Here is a 15,085-nt window from a genome sequence, read left to right on the forward strand (position 1 = left end):
CGTCATGCATAAACTAGTGGTAATATGCATTAAATTATTGGGGTCAGCCGTATGATGCTAATGCTTTACGTAGCCACGCCGCTCTATTCTACCGAGATAAACAACGGAGAAAGTAGGCAAGAGAGAGATTTTGTGTAGATAAGGGAGCTTTTTACAGACGATGTTAATAATTCCTCAGCTACCGGTCAGATTAGTTGAAAAGTTACTCCAAAAATGAATGTGACTTGTGTATTTCAACTTTTACGAAACATCAACTTGCATCAAATCAGAATATAACGCGCGGTACCATGTGCAGAATATTACTTACTAGTTTTGGAAAAATTGGTAAAATTTTTGTTATACATATTTAAAAAAATAATCATTGAAAAGCAAATGAATAATTAATACGGATGTTAATTGAAACTTTGAAAGACATACAAAGAGAAATGTATCTCCGATCTTTCGCTGAATATAAGCTTTCCCCATTGATGTTCTCACAATATATCGCTACAAAAAGAACGGAAAAGCAACAAGAGTAACCTGCGATAACCCGCCATTCATTGCCGGCATAAGAACTCGATAGTCACAAACTGGATGACCAGAAGATAAGAACTGTTCTTACGTATCACAGCGCCATGACATAATCACTGGCATTAATGCGACGAAAACATCGGTGATCAAATAAGACTAATATCGCGTGCTCGTGAGCTGTATATATGTGACAGTGTATCGCACACACGCGCGTGTATTTATGCGAGAGATAGATAAATAGCCAGGGTTATGAACCATCCGGCATCCGCTCGCTTGTGCATTCTCTGTAATTAGCCTCGGGAGCGTTTCAATTATCGCGCCGCTCGGCGATCAGGAATAATTAAGCTTCTAGTCCAACTTCAGAACTCGCCGCGAATATATATATATATAACGATGAGGAATCGCGAAAATGGCATCACATCCGCACGTGATACAATCCGCGTCTGACTTTGAGCTTCATTCAAATTAATAATTATAATTATTAATTATTAATTATTAATAATTAAATAAATAATTAATAATAAAATTAAAAATTAATAATTATATTAATAATTAATAATTAAATTAACAATTAATAATTATAATTATAAACTAATAAATATATTGATAAATAAAAATCTATCTTTGCATTTTACATTTTGGAGAAAAAATTATTAATTTTTAAATTTGATTAGATTTATTCTTGGTGTTGCCTTTGCTGTCATTTCCGAATCATGAGCTTTAAACGCCTGTCCAATTCGCTTGTGTACTACTGCGGCTACCGTAGACAATGAGATACATGATTGACGGATTACGTAAATTATCTGGCAGGCATTTACTTTTATACCTCTCTGGCATGCCAACCAGATATAAAGGTCTCTAACACGAGTGACTCGTGAAAGTGTTTCATCATCGGCCCAAAATCCGTCAGGTGCGCGTCTCGAGACTACGAGAAGCAATTGCATAAGACACTTGATCGTAAAGTAACAAGGTTAACTACCGTAAACATGAAATTAAATAAGGTAATAAATAATAATTATATCCATTACATCGTAAACATATGCAAACATGATTTTAAAATTCATCAAATTATCAGCACCGTCTTGAATAAAAAATTGTTCTTTTAATTAATTTATTCAAAATTTATTTACAATCTGCTTATGACTCGTCGTCGACGCCAGATTGCAAATTTTCTCCAATATTTTTGACGATTAAAAATGTTCACGAACAATAAGTGACAATCTCCCGTGTTTGGCCACCATAAAGTATAGACGAAAGATAACGGAGCAGTGTGCCCTTATTTCTAGAACTTTTGGTCGGTAACAGCTGTTTCTAGTCGGTCAAGCGGATTGCCAAGAACTTGCTTAAACATTTCATGTCAAAACCAGGAAAGTAGAGCGCTCATCCCTCTTTGAAGACGGTATATGAGAGTGGAAAAGGTTCCTTTTCCCTTTAAAACTACGAAGAACCATATTCAGTTTCCGCACACTCGTCGCGAAAACTTCGATACAGCATTACTTGCGAACGAAAAGCGAATTTTCCATTATTTTGTCGACAGGAGAGAAGGCATGAAAGGGTCGGCAAAAGAGTAGAAAGTCGAATTATTCTATACATCCGCAGATATGTCTCGCATGTTTGTACTGTGAACTCTCTGTGTCGAGAACTCGATATAAATTTTAAAAAAACTACGGTGATTTATCTCGTTCGCTATTACTAAAAGTGTATAAAAAACGAGGGAGAGATTAAAAACGTTACATGTCGTAGAAAATGATACGATATATATTGATGTATGATAAATGGCACAGAAATAACGAACTATAATAAGATGGTAACAGTTTTGAGAGAAGTCTAAAATTAAAATACGTAGTTTCATATATTTTGATGGCTGTCGGGTAATCGTAAAGTAGCAAAAAGAAAGAGACCGCTCCGCGCGTTTTATGTTAAGAGTCCACGTAGACTCGCCGACTCTATGAATAAATTCCACGAGCACATCGAGGGCGTCCGTAACGAAGGGACCGGAGAGATTTATATACGCGACCCTCCTATATGCGTGTGTCCATCTGCGTCAAATATAGGATTATAATGTTTCCGAGTAATAACACGGCCTGTATATGGGCGACATGTGTGTCTTCGGTCGACGTTTTTTCGTGTTTATGGCATTTCGGCTATCCATTGCAGCGATCACAAACGTTGACACACGTGCGATGAAGTTTCAATGAGATGTTACAATTTACAAAAAAAAGGAGAGAGAGAAAGAGAGAGAATAATTATTCTACAATTGCGTAACGATAAATTTATTTCGTGACATATCTTCGCTGATACATGTCGAGAACGGATTTATTTTTAACTCATGTTCGCGAAATAACGTGTGTTTTATATATCTAGTCCGATTGCAAAAATATACACTGAAAAATACGACTGACGCGATTCTTCGTCGGGAATTATTGCGGATTACCTAACGATGACAAACGACGCCAGATTACCAGCGATATCCGGCCGACTCTGATTTCTTTCTAGATTAAACCATCTTATTATCCATTTAGAATGGACAGTCCAATAAGTGTTTGGAATACTTTGATAAATAGCTGATCCTAAGGCGGATCATATGAAGCGTTTTAAAATATATCGGATATTTTTGCCCGGTCCTTACTTATTTGACTGATATATGTAAAATTTCTGTATGTTTAAATATAAAATATAGAATTAGATTCTATTTAATAAAGATAAAAGAGAAATTCAAACTCAGTACGCACTTTAAATTATTTTAATTTCAACCAGTTTTTAATTCAATTTCTCTCATTTTTTTATTTTCCTGAATATATTCTGAAAATCTATCGTTCTTCTAATTCTTTGTTAGCGGAAACTAGGATTTAAGGCAATAATTTTTAAAGTTCTGACCGAGTTAAGACAAAGAACGAATCGAAATTGCCAAGTTCCTAGAAAAGAACATGTGTCGAAGTCTCATAAAGGAGAGACGAAATTTTTCGAGTGGTCCATATCTCACTTGTCAGTCCGTAGGACCACAAAAACCGCGCACGACCATGCGTGACAAATGGTGAACACACGCGTATACCAAGTTTGTTCTGTCCAGTATAAAGAGAAAAGGCTTTAATAAGGCGACAGAAATATAAAAAAAACAGAGTCACGCCTATCTTACATATAAGTGATATTCAATAATCGTGAACAATTTGCATTGCAAATGTCGGCTAATTCAGGGGTTTGCAAATTAATTGTCTGTATGGTAATTCGGTACAATTTTTATTGAGAATCAGTAAAAATACGAGAGGAACGAGTTTATTGGAATTTTGCGCTTGATAAAATAATAAGTGAACTGCGCTATGTTACCATCCCATTTATCAAATCTAATAGTAGCCTGCCACGCCTTTCACAATACATTTTGCAAGTATTAATATTTTGTAAAAAAAAATAAATTTTTATTCTACAGATTATAAAATTAGATTAGAAAGAATATGTATCTTTATTAAATTTAGTTTGAAATTTTATACAAGATATTCTAAATTTTTTTATATATTTCTTTTTATACTTCCTCTTCTCTGCCCTATTTTTTGATCAATTTATTTGCAAAATAATTTAAAATAACTACAAATTTTTAATTATACCGTATAAAGAGAGAGATTAATACATTTTCATTCTCGATGCATTTAATCTTCATTGGAAACTTCACTTGCATGATTTATGATATTCTGACATTAGCACAGGATGTATTCTGCATACGCGAAAGTTACACGGCCGACGTTGTCGAGAGAATCGCGTGTGCGGAAACGCTGACTTTGGCTGAAAACCCGGGGCAACATTCCTGTATACACACAAAGTTGCAATGTAATCTCTCCATCCTCCAGCGTTCAGCTCGAACCGCATCGCGGTAGCCCGCGCGCGATCATCGGCGCACGTGTACCTCAATTCGCAGACATCCCGGGCAATTCTGTGCGCAAAATTTTCTCCGCAAGAGGAGAAAACCGGTTGGCACGGCCGCGAGAGATAGAACCGCGGCCGTCCGTCATGCTGCATTTTACCTGGCCGACTGCATCGCCACGATCCGGCGCACGTGCAACATAATCTCTCGCTGTGTGGTGTGTCAAGTACAGCAAGACCGCGTTATCAGCCGCGCAATCTCGATGCACCGTGAACAGATGCATATCTCTCTCCCTCTTTCACCCTCTATCTCTCTGTCTCTCACCCTCATGAATCCAGCGAGATATCTATCCAAGTTCATTGTCAATAGTCAGCCTCTTCAGGGTTTCCTTGTTGCGCGTGACGCTAGGATTGTATCTCGAAATTCGTGGTTCTTGGAAAATATCAAAATGGAATGTGCATTGTGATATAGAATGTTTCGCCAAGAGCCAACTTCCGTCTGTATCCCATTATCATTGGATGAACTGTAGATACGATTTTGTAGCGAGAACAGAGATAGTTTAATTTCATAATTTTCCTTAAAAGATCCAAGTTTTGGATCATTGCATTAAGCCTTATTTCAATCTTCTTGTCAATAATAAAGCTTGATTAATTAATGCGAGATAGAATCAATGGATGATTGATCTCCTCACCAAGATCGAACTAAATAAGACGCGAGACAATCAATTAAATTCCATAGCACAAGAGAGTTAATGATGAGGAGATGCATATCTCTCTCCCTCTTCCACCCTCTATCTCTCTGTCTCTCACCCTCGTGAACCCAGCGAGATATCTATCCAAGTTCATTGTCAATAGTCAGCCTCTTCAGGGTTTCCTTGTTGCGCGTGACGCTAGGATTGTATCTCAAATTCGTGGTTCTTGGAAAATATCCATGTTCCACCAAGAGCCAACTTCCGTCTGTACCCCATTATCATTGGATTAATTGTAGATACGATTTTGCAGCGAGAACAGAGATAGTTTAAATTTATTTCCAATCCAATTTAGAAAAATTATTCTAAATTATTCGCTTTTAATTTTCCTTAAAAGATCCAAGTTTTGGATCATTGCATTAAGCCTTATTTCAATCTTCTTGTCAATAATAAAGCTTGATTAATTAATGCGAGAGAAAGCAGAATCAATGGATGATTGATCTCCTCACCAAGATCGAACTAAATAAGACGTGAGAGAACTAATTAAATTCCATAGCACAAGAGTTAATGATGTAATACAATATATACGATGAACTGAAACCATCGTATTCAAGAGACAACATCATCCAGAGTAGAACAATTTAATGCAAACTTTATTCTCGACGGTGGCCGACAAAATAACGCTGTTGTCCTCTGTCGAGCGGCCAAAACTCGATATCACGAAATCACCGTGAAACTCAATATCGAGGCCCACAAGAGTCGAAGAACGAGGGGTCCTAAATGGAAATTTATTGGCGCGTGATCGTACAGGGTCTAACGCGTGAACTCACGCACGTTCAGGCGCTGCTCGATGAATAACGAATATCGTTTCTCGAATGCGCGTTCCTGTTCCATTTCCATGCCGGATTTACCGGGCGAAAGGATTACCAATCACGCGGCCATGCCCACTCCTTCCTTAATCTTCATCCCACGACCTTCGTTTTCTCATTCCCTTACGTTCGCTCGTCGTAATTCCGATGTCATCGGAGATTCGGCCACGCTGAAATTGCGATATGGCGAGTTGGAAGCAATCGGGGTGGCAAAATTACGAGACCAGTGGCGTAACTTTGTTTCAAAAGAAACTTTCGTGCAAAAGTATTTATTAATATTAAACATTATGATTAAATATTGCTGGAATTTTAATGAAAAGTTAAACCTTTCGATCGAGTCATCAAAATATTGATTTCTTCCCAAATGTAATGCTGCCATGCATATTTTAATTCTTAATGAAAATGCTCGTGACAAGATGCGAGCCTCCTCCTACGAAGAATATATACATATATATTCCTGGAATCGCTAGAATTTTAATGGAAAATTAAGCGCCAAGTTAAATTAAACTTTCGATCGGATCGCCAATAAATCAAAATATTGATTTCTTCCCAAATGTAATGCCGCATATTTTAATTCTTAATGAAAACGATCGAGGTGACAAGGTGCGATCCTCCTCCTGCGAAGAATATATATCATTCTCCTCTTGTAAATATATTTATATATTTATTTATTCTTCTCTCTATACATCTCTCTGCTTGCGCGGTTCGAATCTTTATTCTCGATCTCTTCCTCTTCTTTTCTCTTCTATTGTTCTTTTTTTTATTACGCCGGTACAAAGTCGCGTCCAGAATGCCAATGATTGTACAGTGACTTGAGTTATCGCTATGCTCAAAGGTGAAGTCGCATTCGAGAATGCATTATCGACACTCGCCACAAACAAACAAAAAATGATAAATATATAAAAGCAAAAGCGACCCATAGATAATAATAAATGCCAGAAATAATGTTTCCAGTTTTAACTAACGGTGATTAACCATTTTATCTCCGAAGCACGCATAAATTACGTACAACAAGTTTTCTATCTCTAATGTAAATCAAACGTTGCAACAACAAAAAATCCAGTCGACGATTAATTAAATGTAGCTTCTACGCGGAATTGATATCTCATCAGCAATAACAGATAAATTAATTAATTGCCGAAGCTCCACTCCTCTCCCCCTCCCAGTTGATATTCACAAGTTTCCTTTTGTCCCAGCACGCGTTATTGCGGAGGCGCCACACCTCGTGAAGCTTCACGTGAAGCTTCACAGGACACGAGCTCGCCATCAGATATAAAATCGCTTCACGCTCCCCGAGCACGGGGATCCCGGGGATTCTTTTTCGCCCATCTCGCCGCACGCTCCCGCAATTTGTTAAGCCGTGAATGCTCGTAATGCAGGCACGCCGCGCTCACCTTGAAAGTTACCTTCCCCCTTCGTACAGGAAATATAACTCGAGGTGACGATTTTCATTTTCTCGCATTTTCTCGCCGATAAAATTACGAAGACTTTAATTTGCAATTTTATATCATAAGATAAAATATATATTAGCCAGTTTGAAGTCCGTCTTTTTCCTCTTGCGTTCTCCATTACACGCGTCACTTCCGTGCGATCGCGGAGATGCCTTGGAGGAAGCAAGCTCGAGCGAAGACACGTCCATGCGTTTACATGCCAGCGGCGATACAAGGCGCTTGCTGTACACGAGCCTGAAGATCTTGTCGTTGTGCGAGCGTTAGCCTCGTTTCTGGACCCAATCGCTCGTTCGTTCGTTTTTTTTTTATTCAAGCTGCCGCTTCCTCGCCGACGCGAACCGGCCACCTTGGCGAATCGTTTGTCAGGGCGATCAGTCGCGACAGTCGAACAAGTATGAGATCAGATGGCGATCGCTTAGACCAATGCAAATTTTTATCGAGGGTGAATAATGGCACTGGTGTCTGATGTTTGTCCTGCGCATGACTGCTCCTGACAGTACAATATTATTTCCTCTTCTCAATCTTAGATGATAATCTTTCGTGTTGTTGTAGTGTTTGTATTTTTTGTCAAAATTTTTAATTAAAATTTATAAAAGATAAAATAGTTACACATATTTCAGTGAGAAAAAAAAGATGAAGAATATCCTGGATTTTACCCGTCGCTCTAATAATAATTCGCAGCGATATTTCCCGTCATCATATATTGTCTGGGAAAACTATGAAGATAAAATTGTCGGAGAAGTAGAAGACACGAGAGGCTGACTCTCGCGAGAGAGAGAAAGAGAGAGATGGAGAGAGGACGTTCTCGTCTTTGTATCTTTGTGGTTAAATGCAAATCGAAGTGTTCCGACTCCAGATTCGCAAGCGCAAACGCGACAATGCCAGCTCTGTTCAAACTCGCCTCTGTACTTTTCGTTTTCTTTCGAACGATCTCGCGCTGGTCTACATGGTATCGCGATAGAGAAAGCGCACTTGATGCCACTTGAATCGCTTACCCGAGCTTTGAACCTCCGTACAAGCTCCCGACTTTCTGTACGAGGTCCATATTCGATCGGAGAAAGAAGATCTCTAAATAGATTTTAGATTGAGGTTCTGGTTCTGCTAAATAAAACTGCGGAACTCGGATCTCGAGTCTTTTTTTAGAACCATGTATAAAACAACGAATATAAAATCTCATTATAAGAGAAGATTAATTAAAGAGTGTTTAGTTAAAAAAAATTAATTCTATAAACATTAGCTTAGGATTAAAGTTTTTACGAAGAATTTTTTTTTTTTATTCAGGGATTTAAAATTCTGTTTCCCATCTTTAGTTTTTTATTTTAATGAAACTGGTTATACTTCTTAATTAGAACATGATAACTCTACTGGAGACAGCTTAAGTGCGCGCAGCAGGATATCTTCGAGAGTTGTGTCTTAGTAGATCGACACATTTATCGTAGCTGATTGCTATAAAAAAAAATCATTACTTTCTCGAGTCAAGTTAAAATATAGACATTTGTGAAAATTTATAATTCGAAAGCAAAAATATTGTTGATTAATTAACGTTATCTTAATTAAATGTTTCAGAATTCATTATACTTTTATTTCTTTATTAATAATAATAGATATATTTTTTATGAATAATAATATTAGCTGTACTGATACTTCCTATTTAATCCATTTCTCTTCTATTAATTTGTTCAAAAATATTATTCTTATATATACAAAAAATTTAATTTCTATAATGATATATAATCACGCATGAAAGACAAATTTTATTTAATGATACAATTATTAAAATTGTAGTATTGCTGTAGTATTGCTTTGTAGTATTGCTCGCAATATATTATCAAATTTCAATGACACTCTAGATTTATTGAAACAAGAGGCGCTTAGAATTGTATTCGACGCGTTTTGGATTTATTAAAATGGACTGGATGGCCGTACGTGCATTTATCACAAATTATGCTAGACCGCACAATTTTCTATGCGTATTGCGTCCATTGAACAACGTGCGCAACGTTGAAATTACACGTTACATGATATATCGTGTTGCATGATTCACCGAATCTATTATGAAATATAGTTATTATCCACCCGCGGCAAGGTTTATTCGTGATGCGATCCTAAATCAGCCGGCTCGTTATAAACGAAATCTCGCCGTGCCATCTCGTTTATTCGCGTGCATCGCAAGGGGAAAACCCTATCTTGATTGCGGAGTAAAAAATACACGTGTGCGTTTAACTTGCACGGATATTCATCTAATTATACGAGTTTTGTCAAACAGAGAGAATAAAGTTATTTATATAATTGAATCGATTAAAACGAAATGAATGCAAAAAGAAAAACAAATGCGACTAAACTATCAGAAACTAATTATTATGGAAATGTCAGTCAGAGAGAGAGAGAAAGTTCTGTCTTATCATTTGTATAAAACTTACTTGTCAAAAATCGAGCAAAGTAATTTAATATAATATAAAAAGATAAAATATATGTATTAAAAAATGTAGCTTACTCACGTATAAAAAATAAAATTTGAAAACTATAAAATTTTAAGCTGCTTGAGAGATTCGATGGTTAAATGAAGAGCGAAATACGATGGAATGAAATTTCGAATTTTAAAAGCTGTAGGAACGAAGATCGCGTATGATTTCGCCAATTGCTGCGAAGATTAAAGATCAATTAGTAGCGCATGATCAATGGCGGTGCTTTATCTAGAGATGTCAGAGGTCTCGATGTACTAATGAATCTGGCAATTAGTATACTCTAACTGTATAATATCAGATGTGTATATAATCTCTACAGAGAAGAATATTTATAACAGTGCAGCACGTATTATTAGCTCCGTGTCGTTACGATCCCTTTTTTATTTTACAATGCTATTCAAAAGTGACGTACAAATGTATCTGGTAATTAACTGATAAATCAGATGTACTACTTTTAAGCCGATTGAATTACAGCTGGGATTTGCCATCGATTGCTGTCATTAACCGTTTTATCAGCTCGATAATTATTATTATCTTTCGAGTATAAAATGCTCGAATGTTGCGTTCTATATTCGAAAAAGTGATGGAAAAGCGGTAGAAAATTTGTGCAAAATTACAGAATTTACGATAGAAAACAACGTGAAATTTTTTTCAAATTTTCGACAAATTTTAACAATAATTAAATTACCTTATGTCTACTTTTGTTGTTTAAAATAGATTAATATGCTACATATACCTATATAAACTTACACCAAAAAATCACACGAGTCGAAAATAAAAGCATGGAAAATTTATATTCATATCAAAGTTTGTGTGTATGTAAGTTTCAATTGTGTCGTGTAAATCAATTTTTACGACGAGATACAACGGCAGTATCATTGCACGACGAGAAACCAGCCAAGAAGTAATTTCGACAAACACGGTGTGTCCATAGATCAAACTTCGCGAAGGACTCGGAGCAAAACGATACAGTGGAGAACAGTGTGTTTTATCGTTCGATAAAAAGGATAAGCGCGTGGCGGCTTAGGTACGTTTACGATGATGAGAAGTATAATGATCAATAAGGAAGACTCCGTTGTTCACCGAGTCCGTATAATAATTTACGACGTGTAAAGCTGAAATCTCGCGGCGTCGATAAAACTGATAATTACGAAATATTGCACCGCGCTAATGGCCCGATAATTTGCTTCAATTCGCATTCATTCTCGCTCGTGCAAAGAGAGAATTTATTTAAAAAAAAAAAAAAAAAAAATGCGCCCCATACGCAATAAAATTTATACATCGATAACGTGGAATGTCGTGCAAATTTCAACCAAGGATCTCGCCCCTCTTCTCGCGTCTCAATTACGTGGCTCGCTAAAAAACGCTTTATTGCTGCACTGCGGTGCACGTGCGATGATTAAACCCGTTAAATATCCGCAGTGAGAAAAATACGCGTGTGCGTGCGTGAGTATATGCAGTCGCGAATTATAACGAAGCTATACAGAGTGTCCCAGATTTACCGGATTCCTAAGACGATTTTTCCTCAACTTTTTTTACAAACTCCCAATTTTTTCCATCACATAACTAGTCTTAATAAGCCTTAATTAAAATTCTATTAAGTTAAATTCGACCTAAATTTAACTGAAAAATATTTAATATTTTTCTTCCACTAGGTTTAATTTGCGAAAAACCCTTTATTTTCAATCGTTTATGGCACGAAAATTATTGGTGCCTCGACATTTTCACCGAGGAAAAATCGTTTCCAAATAATCCCAAGAATCTGCCATTACAACAGGTAAATCTGAAACATATGTATGTGCTCTGTACGGGTTTAAAATATCTTCTCTCTTATATATATTTTTTTTCTTCCATAAAAAATGAATTCTTTTAAAAATAAAGAAAACTTATTTTCTTCTATACGGAATGTGCGCATACTTTATATAAGTGTGCGATCATATTCGTTCGTGCTTCACGGATATATTCAAATCTGCGTTTTACCTCTGTACGGGGATTTGATCGATCGTGGGTGAAAAGACGGAGGTATCCACTTCTCTCTCTCTCTCGACGAAGGGACCCGGTGCATCGCGTGTCCGTAATCGGAGGCTGTGCTTTGCGGAGGATGCGGTGCGCCTCGGGCGCTTATTTGCGCATAACTTTGCGAACTGCCTCTCCCGACGGAGAGAGATGCACCGTGCACCGGCTTAAGTACTGTTAACAGGTTGACCGTCGTCGTATACCGGAGTCATAGAGAGAAGGCGAGCGTTTCGCCGGCAGCGTCCGCATCCGAGGATAAACGCGATTCTAATGAATGGCTGTTCTGTTTTCTCAATTTATGCGCCGACCGACCGTCCGAGAGAGAGAGCCCTCTCTTTCCCATCCGGGAAAGACCGCAGCAGAGGCCCGCACATGAGAATGATTATAATTACCGCGAAACGCGCGCGCAAAATGAGAGAGTGAGAGAGGATCCTCGGAACAGTGATTAAGCGGAGCTGAGGATCCTCGGTTTGTTATGTGATTAATCGCTCGGGCTCGCATATTTTGCCGAGCCGGCAATATCGCGAACATGCGCCGCACTTTGACGTTTCATCCTAAGTCAATTTCTCGCATCGATGATGGTATTTATATTTCAATAATTTTGATCAATCCGCAATCTCTTGAATAAATTATGTGTACATTCCATCAGATAGCGTCTCATGGTATTAGGACATTTAAGAAACGTTTGTGAAATCAACATGTGGCTACCTAGGATTCTATGTCGACCTTTTTAACTTTCCTCTTGCGACAGGTGTAATAATATACTTATTCGTAGTTGTAAAACGATTGTAGCTTCTCTTTTATACGGAATAAAATATTAAAAAATGATAAGATAATGAAAAAATTTAGAACGCATGTTTAAATATAATCATAATAAATCTCTCGATCTAATAATTTTATGCCTGTGAATATTTCATCGTTTTAAAATGGCTCTTGCTATAGTTAAGGCTTGAGATCTGCGACCTCGTTTCGGGCGTCAGGCATTTTTTCCCCATCGTGTGCCACTGTCGAACAGACTATCCATTTATAATGCCTTGCCTTAACGAGATTAATCGTTCAGGAGATTCTCGCGATTAATTGATCGATGCGCCGACGAAAAAAAAACTGACGCCAGTCGTTTTTTTCCCCCTTGATCATCTGAAACGCGAGATTATTATAATAATCAGGTCCTCTCTCCTTGCTATGTTCCAGAGCGATTTTGAACCGCAGTGTCACGTGTTCCGCACCAAGCAATTGCGCAAGCCCAGACCATGTCATTTGTGCCACCAGGCGGTCATCAAGCAAGCCTCCTGCTGCCGAGGTAAGTCGATAACATCGTTCTCTTCAGGGTACCAAGTAACAGCCAGCTTTCGTCGGTAGTACTCTGGAATCAATCGTTGATACGGAAGCTCCTATACTTGGCGGGAAAGTGCCGGTTAGAAACGACATCGCTGCGGGGGTCGAAACTCGATATTTTTCTTCTTATTATCATCATCAGCATCATTGCTGTTATTAAGTTTCGCTGCCGTGTGCTTCAGATTACATCGAATGACTATCACGATCAATGAAAAATAAGCGCGCATTGCTACTACGTGTGAAGATTAAATCGGCCTAATTAGCTACGTCCGCATCAAACGAATAATTGGCATGATAGTGCATCGACATAACTCATACACCAAAGACGTGATTGTAATGTTTAATACAACGATGATTGATACAAATAAAATCAGAGCCTCATCTATTATTTATCGTTCGATGAAAATTTGCTTATAAATCTCGTGAAAAAAATTAGATATCATATATTTGATATTGAAATTATTTAAGAATTGAACTGTGATTAGAAAAATTATTTACACATTCAAATCTTTTTTGTTTCAGTGTGCAAATACATCTGCCATAAGACATGCGAAGACAAGGTATGTGATGGTATATCTTTTTTAATATATAGTTGCTCTTGATTTCTCTTCGACGCGCGTAACGGATTCCTGACGAGCGTTCCGCAAATGCAAACGATGCGATTAGACCGTCGTGAATATGTCACTTCTCCTAATCACGACATTCGTAATCAAGACGCTCCTTCTCGGAAGGTTTATGACAGACCGGAGCAAGGAATAAACAACACTTCCACGTATATATGAAGAGCCCCTCTTCCAGTCGCACTCTTCCGCGTACTTCCTGGTACTTAAACAAACCCTTCGGAGTCTTCGAGATACGCTAAGCCAAGACTCGAGTTGATAGTTGCGTACATCGGTCTCTTTTCTCTCACAAAGATAAGGAATATTTTAAGAAAATTTAAATTCACGTATTTGGATCCCTCTGTTTTAGATAATGATTCATCTTCAGACATGACATAACTTTAGAATTTTATTCTTCTTATAATATAGTTTGATATCTTAAAATATTCTTTTTTTATATTAAAAATTCTCTAAGAGCTCCATGAGATTTATTCGAGATACGAGATTCAACGTTAATGTGAATTCTATAACGAAGCATCGGGAAACTAAATATCTCTCTTAACGTCACATAATTTCGCAGTCGTTGCACCTACTTCTCGAGGTAATAATCGTGCTTCTCACGGCCTAGGGGTCGATAGCGCGATAGCAAAATAACACGATTAATGAGTGTAGCTTCCACCGTTCTCTCTCCACCCATGTATGCGCGGTAAATCTCCATCGTATATGCTTCAATCCAAAAAGTACGTCGATATCTCAACTGATGAGATTCTCGGTTCTCCGAACGGTTCTTCTCTCTCTTTCTCTCTCTTCGGTCCGATGATGTCTCAGACGAATGAGCCTGTGTGTGTGTATATATCTGCTCGTCGCGTTTGCGAGTGTGTATTGGTGCATGCATGTGCGCTCCTTACTTGAAATGCGGTGTGGGTTCAGTCACCGGGCAGGGCACGAGCCTTACCTTCTTCGTATCTCCAAGTACTCCTATGTCACGCTCGCGCATGAAGAGAAAGAGGAAGAGAGAGATAGGGCCGAACATATATATACCCATAAGCACGCGCTTGTGTCGAGCCTGAGTGTCGGTTGTAAGACTGAATGTTACTGGACATGAAGAAGAACGTGCGTCAGACACGAGAGAGAAGTGCAGGGCCTCGAAGAGGCGCTGGCTTCCTCCGGTAAAAGCGACTCCGCCGCTGAAAGTCGTTCTGCACTTTTTCTGGAAAGGGCGGATTAACCATGTCGTTACCTTGGGATAACGGCGATGTAACGTCCAGGAAGACGACGCAATCTTGGGGATGTCGCGGG

The 15,085-nt window shown here is 38.1% G+C and overlaps 2 protein-coding genes across 7 annotated transcripts in view; one reads left to right on the plus strand and one right to left on the minus strand.

Moving 5' to 3' along the window:
• Window positions 1-15,085, minus strand: part of LOC145939701 (uncharacterized) — a 251,871-nt gene that overhangs the window by 120,056 nt on the left and 116,730 nt on the right. The gene's annotated exons all lie outside the window — the stretch shown is intronic.
• Window positions 1-15,085, plus strand: part of By (focal adhesion protein tensin) — a 176,066-nt gene that overhangs the window by 46,419 nt on the left and 114,562 nt on the right. For all 6 annotated transcript variants that reach the window (XM_083044191.1, XM_083044189.1, XM_083044192.1 and 3 more), the window contains exons 2-3: window positions 13,044-13,152; window positions 13,710-13,747. In XM_083044191.1, coding sequence (XP_082900317.1) covers window positions 13,044-13,152; window positions 13,710-13,747 — 147 coding nt within the window. The remainder of the gene's footprint in view (window positions 1-13,043; window positions 13,153-13,709; window positions 13,748-15,085) is intronic.

Source organism: Prenolepis imparis, unplaced genomic scaffold (assembly GCF_030444845.1).
Source record: "Prenolepis imparis isolate NDT839.2.m4 unplaced genomic scaffold, iyPreImpa1.0 SCAF_8, whole genome shotgun sequence".
Classification (NCBI taxonomy): Eukaryota; Metazoa; Arthropoda; class Insecta; order Hymenoptera; family Formicidae; genus Prenolepis; species Prenolepis imparis.